Source organism: Ovis canadensis, chromosome 23 (assembly GCF_042477335.2).
Source record: "Ovis canadensis isolate MfBH-ARS-UI-01 breed Bighorn chromosome 23, ARS-UI_OviCan_v2, whole genome shotgun sequence".
Lineage (NCBI taxonomy): Eukaryota > Metazoa > Chordata > Mammalia > Artiodactyla > Bovidae > Ovis > Ovis canadensis.
In genome coordinates this window covers 48135652-48150004 of record NC_091267.1, presented here as the reverse complement: position 1 = coordinate 48150004, position 14353 = coordinate 48135652, and the positions used below count along the sequence as shown (strand labels likewise).

The following is a 14353-nucleotide window of genomic DNA, read 5'->3' as shown; positions in this document are numbered from 1 at the left end:
CCTTCAATCTTTCCCAGCATCAGGGTCTTTTCCAATGAGTCAGTTCTCATCAGGTGGCTAAAGTATTGGAGTTTCAGCTTGAGCATCAGTCCTTCCAGTGAACATTCAGGGCTGAGTTCCTTTAGGATGGACTGGTTGGATCTCCTTGCAGTCCAGGGGTCTCTCAAGAGTCTTCTCCAACACCACAGTTCAAAAGCATCAATTCTTCAGCAGTCAGCTTTCTTTATAGTCTGACTCTCACATCCATTGATTCAGTTAAGAACCAAAAAAACTTAACAGTTTTCTGAGCTCATTCTCCTACAAGGGAAATTCGCTCTTGACATCCTTTTTGTCTTTAGCATTTTTTATAACGTAACAGTTTAATTATTCTGAATGCTGTTTTAAAACAGTGACATAAAGCATGCTTCTATAGATATTTGGGCAGTTTTATAGAGCCAGCTTTCCTAGATACTAAAGTAATTTTAGACACATTGTGAGAAGATGATGCATATCAGAGTACAAGATAGGTTAATTTTCAAATTTTTAAACTACCTCATATTTCCTGACCATTTTGTAGCAGTGAAAGTCCTCCTTTCCCACCTCTCAAGCAAACAGTTACATAGTGTATGAAAGGACAGGCACTTTTCTAAGGCCTTTAAAATCCCCATAACAGTCCTACGAAATAGGACTTGTGATTCTTTACACATTTTATAGGTGAGGAAACTGAGGCGTAGAAGGTAAGTGCCCTGCTCAAGTCACCAGCCCTTTTGTTTGCTGGTACCAGAATGTGAGCCCAGGTGGTTTGGCTTCAGACTTAGATCTTTACCCCTGTTCCTGCCACTGCTGTGGTTTATAATAATGCAAGCAGTTAGGGCCTGGACTCTAGGGGACCAGAACCTATACCAGAAATGTAGCATGTTGAACATTCTTGACCCCAGTATGCTGAGAAGAATGACCGTTCGTTTCTTCCTTTGTTTCATTCAACTAAACTTTGAGCACCTCATACTAGGTGCACACAGAGGGAATGAAAATGAGTAAAGTGGCTTCCCCGGCTGGCAGTGTAGAAGTCATTTTAGTTGTCCTCCTTTAAGAATGATCGAGTCCTCACCTGTACAGTGTTCCTGCAGCCTGTATTGTCATTGCATATCTGTCATTTTGAGCTAATTTCTACTGCATTACCAAATTCCTAGTTAATGAATTCAAGCTAAATTAATGAACCTTTTAATTACGATATCTATCAAAAAAGAAGTTTGTGGGGAACAAAATCAAGCACACCAAAAAAATTAAAATTTAACATTTGAGTCATGTCTGTTTATCCCTTTAAATAGATGAAAGAATATAAAAACTGTCCATATTCATTTGCTAGAATGATTATTACAGATAGCATTCTTGTCTCCATCCATTTAGATAGGGGTGGGTGTGTATTGAATAAAGATGTGTTCAAACTGTTATATTAACCTGCTCTTAGCATGGCCTACAGGACTTCTGCTTAAGATTTATCAACTTTCTTGGCAGGTTTGTTTATGGATTCTGTACTAACATGCTTAAATTATATTTGAGGGATTGTTCAATATTCAGAATTTATTGAACCCCTAATGTGTGCTATTATTTCAATGTCTGTTTTACATTCAGTAATACTAATATGTAAGGCCTCCTCAGTTTAGCTACTGTGGTTTGCTTGGAAAAATGTTGCCCATCTCTGAAGAAAGATTGCAAAGCATGGCAGGTCCTAAAAATGGAGCCATTGCCATTTGACTGTTACATACCAGTGCAGACAGCTGCTTGTCCCCTCTGCTTCTTAGAACTCATTTGTTCATCATTCAGCAAACGTTTGAGTATTACCATGTGCCAAGGATTATGCTCGGCACCACTATTAGTTGTTCTGGAACTTAATGCTTCTTTGGCACTATTCACAAATGCCTGCTTAACTGGTAGTAAGATCTTATCCTTAAACCATCCATGTCCTTAACCTTTTGGAAAACAACCAGATTGAGAAATAAAGAAGAGTGTTTGAACTTTGGGGAAAGTATCTTCATACAGTGCTCCACCAGTGAGAGTCTGTTGGCTTAGTAAAATTATTGATTTATTGAACTGGTAACATCCTTATCCCAGCAACTCTAAGGGCCTCAGTGCTTGCAGCATAACAACAGAATCCTCTTAATTAGCTGAGGTGCTGTGGGGAACAGCTGACCTTTGTTGATTATATTGTGGGGTCCTCAGATTGCCCCACAGGAGGAAAGGAGACAGACCATTCAGAACTGCTCTGGACATGAAGGGGAGGGGACCAGAGACTGTTCTTTTTTTTCTCAGCTTATACTGCAGGCTGGGCCCAAAGATTGACTTCTTTTGAGGTGTTGTGTTGTTTTTGTTTGCTTTTTGTGAAGGCAGTAGGTCAAGAACTAACATTAATTAGCAGCTTTCTTATTAAGATGAGAAGGTTATAGATTGCTCTTAAAATTAAGCTACCCCAAATCTCCAGTATAGAAGAATTCCAGATCATTGATGTGAATACTCTATCTTCAAGGAGGTGGAATATAACTTTTCGCCTGTTAAGAGTAGGCTACCTGTAGTGACTTCCTTCCAAAGAGTGTAGCTTATTATTCTGTAGTAGAGAAAGGGAGCAAAACAGCAGCTCGACAGTGGAGAAAGTGGACAGATGCTACCTCAACCAGATGGCTGTGGTAAACATTGACAGGTTAAGTCATGTTGATAATGTGCACCCTTGATGTGATGGAATGGCACTGTCTTTGAAACCTCCTCCTCAAAACTCATAATCCCAGTTGTAATCATCAGAAAACATCAGACAAATTACAAGCAAGGAACATTCTATGAAATAACTGATTAGCACTCCTCAACACTGTCAACATCATCAAAGACAAGGAAAGTCTAAGATAAACTGTCACAGTGAAAGGGAGCCTCGGGCGCCACGACAGCTAAGTGTAATATGGTATTCTGGAGCCGAGGAAGTACGTTAAATAAAACTAAGGAGATTGGAGTGAAGTGTGGTCTTTAGTGAAGAATTGGTCTTTAGTTAATAACTGTCAGTTCAATTCAGTTCAGTCACTCAGTTGTGTCCGACTCTGCAACCCCATGAATTGCAGCACGGCAGGCCTCCCTGTCCATCACTAACTCCCGGAGTTCACTCAGACTCACGTCCATCGAGTCGGTGATGCCATCCAGCCATCTCATCCTCTGTTGTCCCCTTCTCCTCCTGCCCCCATTCCCTCCCAGCATCAGAGTCTTTTCCAATGAGTCAACTCTTCGCATGAGATGGCCAAAGTACTGGAGTTTCAGCTTTAGCATTTTTCCTTCCAAAGAACACCCAGAGCTGATCTTCTTTAGAATGGACTGGTTGGATCTCCTTGCAGTCCAAGGGACTCTCAAGACTTTTCTCCAACACCACAGTTCAAAAGCATCAATTCTTTGGTGATCAGCTTTCTTCACAGTCCAACTCTCACATCCATACATGACCACAGGAAAAACCATAGCCTTGACTAGACGGACCTTTGTTGGCAAAGTGATGTCTCTGCTTTTCAGTATGCTATCTAGGCTGGTCATACTTCCAAGAAGTAAGCGTCTTTTAATTTCATGGCTGCAGTCACCATCTGCAGTGATTTTGGAGCCCCCCAAAGTAGTCTGACACTGTTTGCACTGTTTCCCCATCTATTTCCCATGAAGTGATGGGACCAGATGCCATGATCTTAGTTTTTTGAATGTTGAGCTTTAAGCCAACCTTTTCACTCTCCTCTTTCACTGTCATCAAGAGGCTTTTTAGCTCCTCTTCACTTTCTGCCATAAGGGTGGTGTCATCTGCATATCTGAGGTTATTGATATTTCTCCCGGCAATCTTGATTCCAGCTTGTGCTTCTTCCAGCATAACAAATGTATCATCCTAATGTACAGTATTAATAGCAGGGGTGAGGAACTCTCTATACTGTCTTCACAATTTTCTGTAAATCTAAAATCTGAAAGTTTATTTAAAAATGGCAAAACCAAAAACTAATCTGACCACTCCTAGCCAGCTGTTGACTTTTGTATTAATTCTGATTTGGGGCTATTTGCAGTATTTCTCCAAAACTTATAGCATTTAATCAGGAGTTGATTTTGTTATAATTCAGTTATCATAAGGTAAGTTTAGTCTTATATTCTTTTAAAAGTATATTAAAACAAAAAGTATATTTCAGAATAAATTTTATCAAGACCAGTCTTAAAAAGATTTAGTTATATGAAAGGGAGCCTTTTTTTATTTGAATGCTGATGACTTTGAATTTGTGAAAATTATGAAATGGGTAGATTTGTGTGAAAGGGGTATAAGGGCTAGATTTGGAAGGGGGCTGTTACAGATGTTCAGAGGAAAGGTAATGAAAGTCTATATAAAAGTCTATATTAAAGATATTATATAGGAAATAATAGTTTCGTTTTAAAAGGGAAAGTCAGTAGAACAAATTGAATGCAGGAGTGGGAAGGGAGGAGAGGGTCTAGAATGATTCCCATATTTCTGACTTGGGTGGCTGGTTAAATGATAACAAGAATAACCAAAATCAAGAATACAGGAAGAATTCTTGGGAAGGAGAAAAAGGGAAATTTGTATTGTGTACTTCATAGGTCTATAAACTTAGAACTGTAATAACACTATTATACTGAAGAGCTTTAGACTATACTAAAACATTATATTACATTATCTCATTTTAGTTCGTATAGTACTCTTTTCATATGACTTTATAGGCCCATAGAGATGACTAACACTAACATTAATAAAAATGTCAAATTATTTTTCATAGGACGATGTACTGAAAACTGATAGCATTCTCGTGATTCTTTTGGAGGGTAAATTCGAGTGCTGGGGTTCTTGTTACAGAACTTTTTCTACAGATAAAGCTGGTGATACACTAATAGATTATTTTTCTCATTCTTTTTCCAGGCTTCACAGAGAATAATTCTTCACGCTTTTTTTAACCAATCGTTATTTTCCGGAAAAAAAAGAAAAAGACATGATGTTTATCTTTTTACTTATAATTCATTGATTTTTTTATCTATGTATTATCCTGATTTGACTTCTGAATCGCCTCTTGTACAAATCTCTTTTTCCATAATTATCTGTTTTATTTACCTAATTATTATCTGGTGTATTTACCTTATTTGTCAATATAACACTGTTTCTATGGGAAATCAAAAATTACCATGATTCATCTCTAATACTATGGGGCACAACCACAATAAAAACCCAAAAAAGCGCCCCCCCATATCTTTACCTTATTATTTTTAATGATTATATTTTGTCTCTAATACAACTTTTTCACATGATTTAATACTTGTGTCTTCAAAACTCTCCAAAAGAGTCATGAAACTATAGATTCTGTTTCTCACAAGGTCAACTGTGTAAGGTAGTAGGTAATGTATGACTTTAGCCTCATGATTATGCGAAATCCAAACACTTGGTAGTATATTGTTGTGCCATATACTTTTCCCTGTTAAGGATTTGAGTCAAAAATCTACATAATTTGTAGTATTTTATTTTAATCCACTGAATGGGGAAGTTTAAAGTCCTTACAGTTACTGAAAATGAGCTAAAGCAAGAATCTTCAGCTTTGTATGAGGTCCATGAATGGAACTTGAATTTCCTCAAAATTATATGTAAAGATTTTTATGTGCATTTTTTGGGGAGGGAATGGTTTCCTGGCCTTCCACAGATTTCCAAAGAAGTCTGTCATTCATGGACAGTGATTTTAACTTTAGAAACAACCACGGAAGGCTGTCTTAAGTTTTGATTCTCAGTATGCCTTGGGTCATTAACCTGTTTGAAAATCTGATAAAAGCTATGAACTTCCAGATATGAGTACAATTTTAGAGATTCGTGGATTCTTTAAAGCATGTTCTCAGATGTCTTGGACTTCCTACGTGGGATTCATGGACCACTGCCATTAAGGAAGCACGTATCACATTAGGTCTTAGTTTCGTTATTTAGAGACTTAACAATTTCTTTTACACGCGTTCTTATTCTGCATCTTCAGACTGTTTCTCCATACGTTTAAAATATTTCTGATTAAGATTTTTCTCTCCTGTGTGTCCCCTTAGGAAAAACTATCCCAATATATATCTTACTGTTAACTTCTTGCCCTTTTATACTCTATTGACACAATTTTGAAGCTTTTCTGCCTTTAATGCCTTTTTTAGGTGTTGGGGAACATTCAATATCTAATTCATATATCAGTGTTGTCTGTGCCAAGTCCAGTACTGTTTATAGAAGCCGTTCATTATCTCAGGTGTCAGTCTTTAAAAAAAAAACCAACAATTAGTGGACAGATATTAAGGGAAATTTTTCCTAAATTAAAAAAAAATTATTTTTAGATTTTTCCCAAATTATGAGTTTTCCAGACAAAATCTTTGTTAGGAGAAGTTACTGATGATTGGTAAGAAAAGTTGCTTCTTATTTTGCTTTCCTTTTTGAGGGTAGGCTAGCCTTTTCTTTACAAAGCATGGTTTCTCAGTAATTAGTTCCCCTGATCTTTTATGGTTTAATCTTTGGTGCTCTTTAGGATAACTTTCTTGTTTGTTTTTTTTTTTTTTGGTTTGGAGATATTTGGTTATCGTATTGTAAATTTTAAATATTTGATTGCCATTTTGTATGTTTTGATATCAACTAGATTTAGCACTACTAAATGACATATATCAGATTTTTAACCCCGCAGAATTCATGATAATCTGCCAGCCACATAATATTTGTCTTAATTATCACTGTTTTTCCCAATTAACTTTTGTTACCTGGTTGTTCTTCATTAACTCTTTCATTAATATATACTACTCTAATTGAACCTAAGAGATTGCACAAATTCAAACTGTGTCCTTACTAGGGTATATTTCACCTTTGGTTTTTTTTTCCCCTCTCAGAATATTTCCCTCTGTACCACTCCCATTCTATTTTGATTCTACTCTCCAAACAGTGATAATTTGTTTACCTCTTAAAATGTCAAAGGGCTGTGCATTTGAGATTTAGAAATTTTGAATTTCTGTTTGTCTCTTAAGGGCACAATTTTCTTTAAAGAGGAATATTTTCATTTGATTTTAAGAGTTTCTTTTGAATATTTTTTGTAAAGAAAATAATAAAATATATAACTAAATATCAAATTAATATAAACTTGCTTTCAGTGCAATGCGTGTTTTACTGTCCAAATTACCAAGACCGTGGATTGTGGATGAGAAGAAAGATGATGGTTATACTGCCTTGCATCTGGCTGCCCTTAATAATCATGTAGAAGTGGCTGAACTGTTGGTGCATCAGGTAGGAAAAGCAGTTCAGTAATTTTTAACAATTTTGGATCATTGCTAATCATTGATTTATTATTACTTCATCAGCTACTTATGGATGAGATGGTTGGATGGCATCACCAACTCGATGGACATGAGTTTGAGCAAGCTCCAGGAGTTGGTGATGGACAGGGAAGCCTGGTGTGCTGCAGCCCATGGGGTCCCAAAGAGTCAGACATGACTGAGCGACTGGACTGAACCACTTACTAGTAGATTACAGTAAAATCCCATGATGATGCAAATTCAGCTATAGTATGAATTTAGTCTTATGCCTAATAGTGGCGCTTCAATGGAGGGAAGTAGTAGTGGGGGTGTGGGTAGGGTGGATGTGGATCCTTCATGCCTCCAGTATTCTCTCTGCACAGTCTTCCTGAGTTCGTCCAACAAAATAGGCATTAACTTAAAGGGGTTTTCCAGAATCACTGCCACTGTTGTGTAAGTGTCACTCAGCTATATCATCACGAACCAGTATGCTGATGTCTAAATCAGTGTGGTGAGTTGCTACCAGGTGACACCGGGCTGCAGTTAGGAGCTAGGGACTCAGTTCTCAACAACTGCCAGACCCCTTGAATCTGTGACTGGATAGCAGGGTAGGCTCACCTTAGTTATTTCATTTATCTTAGGAATAAGATACCTCTACATTTTTATGAGCTCAGATTTTGAAGGGAACCTATTGATTGCAATTTTATGATGTTTTGGTATATTCAGCAAAATTTTTAAATGCTTCAGACAAGCATATGCCATAGGGAAGCAGTAAAATTTCCAAAGAATTATCTGTGACTCCTGACTTCAAGGAACTTACAGTCTAGTTAAGAAGATGAAATGGCAGGGAAAATTTAGTAGATAGTACATTATGTGTAATTGGGTCTTAGATCATAAGATGGACAGTCTGTACAAAGACATTTAAAGAAAGAAACAATTCAAAAGCTAAACTGCCTTTCTCCTGCCTTTATAAGCCTTTATTATTAAAGTTAATTCTCTTAGAAGTGTTGTTAACTATGATAAATTCCTTTTCATCCTAAATCCAAACTACTGACCTAAGCCAGTACCACACTGTCTTGGTTGTGCTTAGTCGCTCAGTTGTGTCCAACTCTTTGCAACCTCATGGACTGCAGCCCACCAGTCTCCTCTTGTCCATGGAAATTCTCCAGGCAAGAATGCTGGAGTGAGTTACCATGCACTTCTCCAGGGGATCTTTCCAACCCAGGGATTGAACCCAGGTCTCCTCCATTGCCGGCGGATTCTTTACCAGCTGAGCCACCAGGGAACCCAAAGAATACTGGAATGGGTAGCCTGTCCCTTCTCCAGGGGATCTTCCCGACCCAGGAATCGAACTGGGATCTCCTGCATTGCAGGCCGATTCTTTATCAGCTGAGCTACTAGGGAAGCCCACTGTCTTGGTTACTGTTGCTGTATAGTAATCAGTAACTGAACTGAAGTAATAACTAGTAACTATAGTAATCAGTAACTGCAATCAGTTACTCAGTTGGAATAAGTCCTCTAACTTTGTTGTTTTTTTCTCAGACCTACTTTAACATTCTAGGTCTTCTGAATTTCCAAATACAATATGAGGACTCATTGATACATTTTCAGGAAGTACTTACTTAAAATGAGCTGATTATTTTGGTGACTCTGTAATGGAGATTCAAAGGGAGCTGTGTTTGACTCTGTATTGTCCTTTGTCCTGTAACTGTCCTTAGGTGGAATCACCACAGTAAAGATAGTTTTAAATGTGCCGTTCTGTTTCAGAAAGCTTGCTGTCCCACCACTTCCTGCTAGCCACATCTGTTGCCATAGAGCACAAGGTCTCGCCCTTGGAGGGGCGTCAGCAGCAGCCAGTGTCATGGCTTCCGCAGAGAGAGTTAGATTATGTGCTTCCCTCTCGTCACGTTCAACTGTGAGCCTTGTTCTTCTTTCAGGGAAACGCAAACCTGGACATCCAGAATGTGAACCAGCAGACGGCCCTCCACCTTGCCGTGGAGCGGCAGCACACCCAGATTGTGAGGGTAACGTGTCTACTAAAGTGAATCTTACCCTTTTAACTGATATGTTGTTAGGCTTCTCAGAAGGCTTAGTTAGAGGTAAAATTATGATTTTAGGCTTTAGTATTTTAATCAGTTGGGTAAAGAGTTTTAATTTCTAATAGGGAAAGTCTTAACTGTTATATTCAAAGTTTTTATAATTTTGTTGTCAGGATTTGTAAATTCCTGGAATACTAAATCAGAGAATTTCAAAGTAACATATACATTTTTAAAAAGTATATTTTTAATTTTTATAATTGAAAGTGAACTGTAATTAAAGGCTTTGGCTGGACATTTGCCGAACATTTCAAAGAAGTTGGCATACGTATTTTTATTTTACTAATCTGGTGATTCCAGATCAAATACTTGAAAGATGATCTGTTTAAACTTTTTTTGTAGAGCAGTGATTCTTAAAGTTTGGAGGCTGAAGCAGCAGCAATAGCATCACCTAGGGCTTTGGCAGAAGAGTAAATTCTCTGGCCCCATCTCAGACCAACCAGAGCGGAACCTCTAAGGGGGGAGCTAGCAATCTGTGGTTTTACAGGCCCCCGTGTAATTCTGATGCAGATTTAAATTTGAGAAACCGACCTACAGAGACGTTTTATATAATCTTTTTGAAGCACAGTGAACAAAAAAAGAGCAAAATAGTAATTTGCCAAAACAGGTAGGACTGTATGCTTGAGACTGATTTCTTTGTATGGTGTTTTTCTAAAACTCTGATAACATTTGTGGAAAGGTTAGGGAATTTGTTAAAGCAAAGTTTTATATTTACTGCTTAAAATATCTGTTGTGGTATTATCAATTATGCATTATATGTAAGAGATTGTAACTTAGTAAACACTTCACATTTATAATTATTTAAAATTCTCTTGCCAGAAATTCTTCATTTCTGTGATGTTTGGACTTATAACCGTTATAACCACACATTTGGAGAGAATTGACCAAAGGGGATGGAAAAAAATAATGCATATTTATTTAAATAATAGAAGAATTTTGAGTATTGTGATTTGGTCCTATTGGAAATACTTAAAATATACCAACTCACATATCTGAAATTAAAAGGAGAGGGAAAAAAATGTCCTGAATTTCCTCCAGTTATTTTGATCTTAGAGTAGAATAATTAAGCTGCATATTGGTTCTTGTTTTTTCTGCTGTCCCTAGTTCAGTATGTTTGAATAATCAAGCTTATCATTATTTGTAAGGAGTCACAGGGATCCAGAGAGGTGGCAAGCAAACACATAAGTTAACTTTCATTGCAGCCCCATCAGATAGAGCTGTCACACTGTTACTTTAATTTTAAATTTTTTCAGCTTTATTAAGTTATAATAGACAGATGGAAATTGTATACATTTAAAGTATACAACTTCGTATTTTGATCCAGGTATACGTTGTGAAATAATCACTATAATTAAGCTAATTAACATAGCCACCATCACACAGAGTTTGTGTATCTGTTTGGTGAGAACATTTAAAGTCTGCCTTCTGAGCAAATTGTATGAACATGATACAACACCATGCAATGGGGGGGCTCTCCAGAACAAACTCATCTTATGTAACTGAAACTTTGTTACTTTAGATGTATTATAATTTCTTGTGGGTGGAATACTTTAGGAAAAAGAGACATTTTTCTCTTTTAGCTTTTGGTCCGTGCAGGCGCCAAGTTAGATATTCAAGATAAGGATGGGGACACTCCTCTGCACGAAGCCCTGCGGCATCACACTCTGTCTCAGCTGCGTCAGCTTCAAGATATGCAGGATGTGGGGAAGGTCGATGCTGCCTGGGAGCCATCCAAAAACACGGTGAGCAAAGAAAATCGTCACTTCTGTGCCGGGAGGAGCATCTTTTAATGCAAGGTCTTATATTTATGGCTCATTGAACCTGCATCTGATCAGATATTTCATCAAAAGTACAAATGTAGGAATTTAGTTTATGAGCTAAACACTAGTCAGTACTGACTGTATTGTTTGCATTCTTACTAAAAGTTGTTTGGTTCTCCTTATGCAACTTAAGCCATTCAGACAGGATTGTTGTGGTGTCTTGTTGTGGTTTGGGGTTGCATTTCCTTATGACTACTGGTATTGAACATCTTTTCATTTGCAGGTTTACCACCCATATATATTTGACAAAGCTGTCACTTTAGACCTTAATTTATTATGTTGTTGAGCTGTTTTCTTACTACCAATCTGAATCAAGTTCCATATCAGATATGCGATATGCACATACATTCTCCCAGTCTGTGGCTTGTCTTTTCATTCTTTTAATGGTATTTTTTGAAGCAATAGTTTGGTTTTTTTTTCAGACTTTAAACTTTTTGAATCAGCGTATAGCCAGTCAACAATGTTGTGGTAGTTTTAGGTGAACAGCAAAGGAGCTCAGCCATATGTATACATGTATCCATTCTCCCTCAAACCCCCTCCCCCCTCCAGTCTGGTACATGACATTGAGCAGAATTCATGTGCTAGAACAGTAGGTCCTTGTTGGTTATCCATTTTGAACATAGCAGTGTGTACATGACCTTCCCAAACTCCCTAAGTATCCCTTCCTCCCAGCAACCAGAAAATTTTCTAAGTCTATGAGTCGAAAAATAGTAATTTTAGTGAAGTCTGATTTAGCAATTTTTTTCTTTTATTGTTTGAGTCCTGAGAAATCTTTGCTAAATCTAAAGTCACTAAGTTTTTTTTCTGTTTTGTACTGGAAGTTTATAAAGTTTGATCTGTTACACTTAAGTCTGTGATTGATTTTGAGTTAATTTTTATATACACAGTATGAAGTATGGGTCATCTTATTTTGCTTGTGGATATCATCATTCCAGTCCCATTTGTTGAGAAGACTATCTTTTTCTACTGAATCGCTTGTTGTGCCTTTATCTAAAATCAGTTCTCTTCTGTTAATCTGTGTCTTTAGCTCTGTAATGCCAACGTACTGTAGCCTTATAATAAATGTTGAGGTCAGTCCAACTTTCTTCCTGTTTTTCAAAGTTGCTTTACTATTCTAGGTCCTTCACCTTTCCATATGAATTTGAGAATCATTTTTAAGAATGTAAAAGGATTCTGAGACCAAAGTGTTTGCTAATTGCTGCCTGTCTTTCTGTATGACCATGGGTAAATACTCTAACTCCTATGTGCCTTGTTTTTCTCATTTTAAAATGAGGGGAAGGGAGTAACCACCTCCGTAGGGTTGTGAGGATTAAATGAGTTAGTTCATGGAAAGTGCTTAAAATAGTTCTTAGTCCTCTGTAGATGCTCCATCAATGTTAACAGTTATTATGACTGTTTTCACACAAGATGTGTGGGTCAGTAGCTCAGATGACAGTAGAACCTGATTTGTCTCATTCTCCACTTTGTGTCTTAATTCCTAGTTCTTGGTTCTTTCCTCAGTTCTCTCTCCCCTTATTGTTTCAAGTTGGTTGCTAACAGCTCCAGGGCCAAGTTGTTAGAAAAGGGAGTGCTGTTTCCTCAATATCTAAATCAGAAGTTCCATTCTTGAGTCTTATGGGCCTTAAGTAACTGGATTTAGATTATGTGTCACCCCTGAACTAAGCCCAGATGCAGTGGGTATCTGACTGAGCTGGACCATCTTTGGTTCACTCTGAACCTGAAGGATGGGTCAGTCCCCATACTGTACGCCTGAGGACGCTGGGGGTGGGTAAGAAGGGGATGATACTAGGACTGCGCCTGGTAAGTGTCCGTCCTGTCTCTGTAGTGTGCGTGCTCTTTCCAGACATTTTCTTATTCACACATACATGTTCATATATACATGCATACATATATATGCAAGCATACACCACACACACACAGATGTATGTATGTATGTATATTTGGTGATAAAAAATGATAACAGATTCCTAAAGGGGAAAATAATGACTCTTTTCATATGATTTCAGTTAATAATGGGACTTGGTACCCAGGGGGCTGAGAAGAAGAGTGCAGCATCTATTGCCTGTTTCTTGGCTGCTAACGGTGCTGACCTTAGCATCCGAAATAAGAAGGGTCAGTCGCCACTTGATCTCTGTCCTGATCCAAGTCTCTGCAAAGCCTTGGCAAAGTGTCATAAAGAAAAAGTCAGGTTTGTATTATTTATTTTCATAAAACCTAATATTCTGTACATAAAGTGTCATGTGGTTTCACAATTAAGGACTTAGTTCTTGTCATTAAACATTTTAGTAGTTGTCCCTTGAACTTTGTACTTTCTTTCTTCTCGTAATTTATGTGTAGTGATGAAATGACACCTCTTTGGAATCCATACATAGAGCTGTGTTACAGGGAAATTAATATAATGAAGTATTTTTTTATTGTAGTATAGTTGATTTACAGTGTTATTTTCTGATGTAAAGCAAAGTGATTCATGTATACATAAATATACATATTCTTCCATTATGGTTTATTACAAGACACTGAATATAGTTACTTGTGCTGTATAGTAGGACCTTGTTGTTTATTTTATATTGAATATGTAGCAGTTTATATCTGCTAATCCCAAACTCCTCTAATTTATCCTTTCCCTACTCCTTTCCCCTTTGGTAACTGTAAGTTTGTTTACTGTGTCTGCTTCTATGTCTGTTTTGTAAGTCAGTTCAGATTGTGTCGTTTTAGAGTCCACATAAATGACAGATGATATTTGTCTTTCTCTGACTTACTTTGCTTACTGTGATAATCTCTAGGTTCATTCATGTTGCTGCAAATGACATTATTTTATTCTTTTTTTTATGGCTAAGTAGTTGTATATAGAGGTATATACATATCTTTAAGTATATTCTTAAGGAACATAAAATTCTATTAGAGAAAGACAGAATGTATCTAAAAATATGTAGATAAAGGCACTGTAATTACTACAATAATAACTTAAACACTGGGGTGTACGGGAAATCACTCTGTGTGTGAACACGTGAGCATGCGTTTTCATGAGTCTCTGAAGATTGTAGTAGAAACAGTGTTAGCTGTAGCTGTAGCTGTAGTTGGTTGTGGATATGTATTTCTGTGTCATGTATATGTATTTATGGATGTGTTCTGCCTTTCTGTAATAGAATCTTTATGCTCCTTAAGGATAAA

At 37.3% G+C, this 14353-nt stretch overlaps 1 protein-coding gene across 1 annotated transcript in view; it reads left to right on the top strand.

Annotated features, from left to right (window-relative positions):
* The window catches only part of MIB1 (MIB E3 ubiquitin protein ligase 1), a 104469-nt gene that overhangs the window by 70427 nt on the left and 19689 nt on the right, over window positions 1-14353 (top strand). Inside the window, exons 13-16 of the mRNA XM_069568901.1 lie at window positions 7126-7258; window positions 9204-9290; window positions 10943-11104; window positions 13189-13370. Of these exons, the coding sequence (XP_069425002.1) occupies window positions 7126-7258; window positions 9204-9290; window positions 10943-11104; window positions 13189-13370 (564 nt within the window). The remainder of the gene's footprint in view (window positions 1-7125; window positions 7259-9203; window positions 9291-10942; window positions 11105-13188; window positions 13371-14353) is intronic.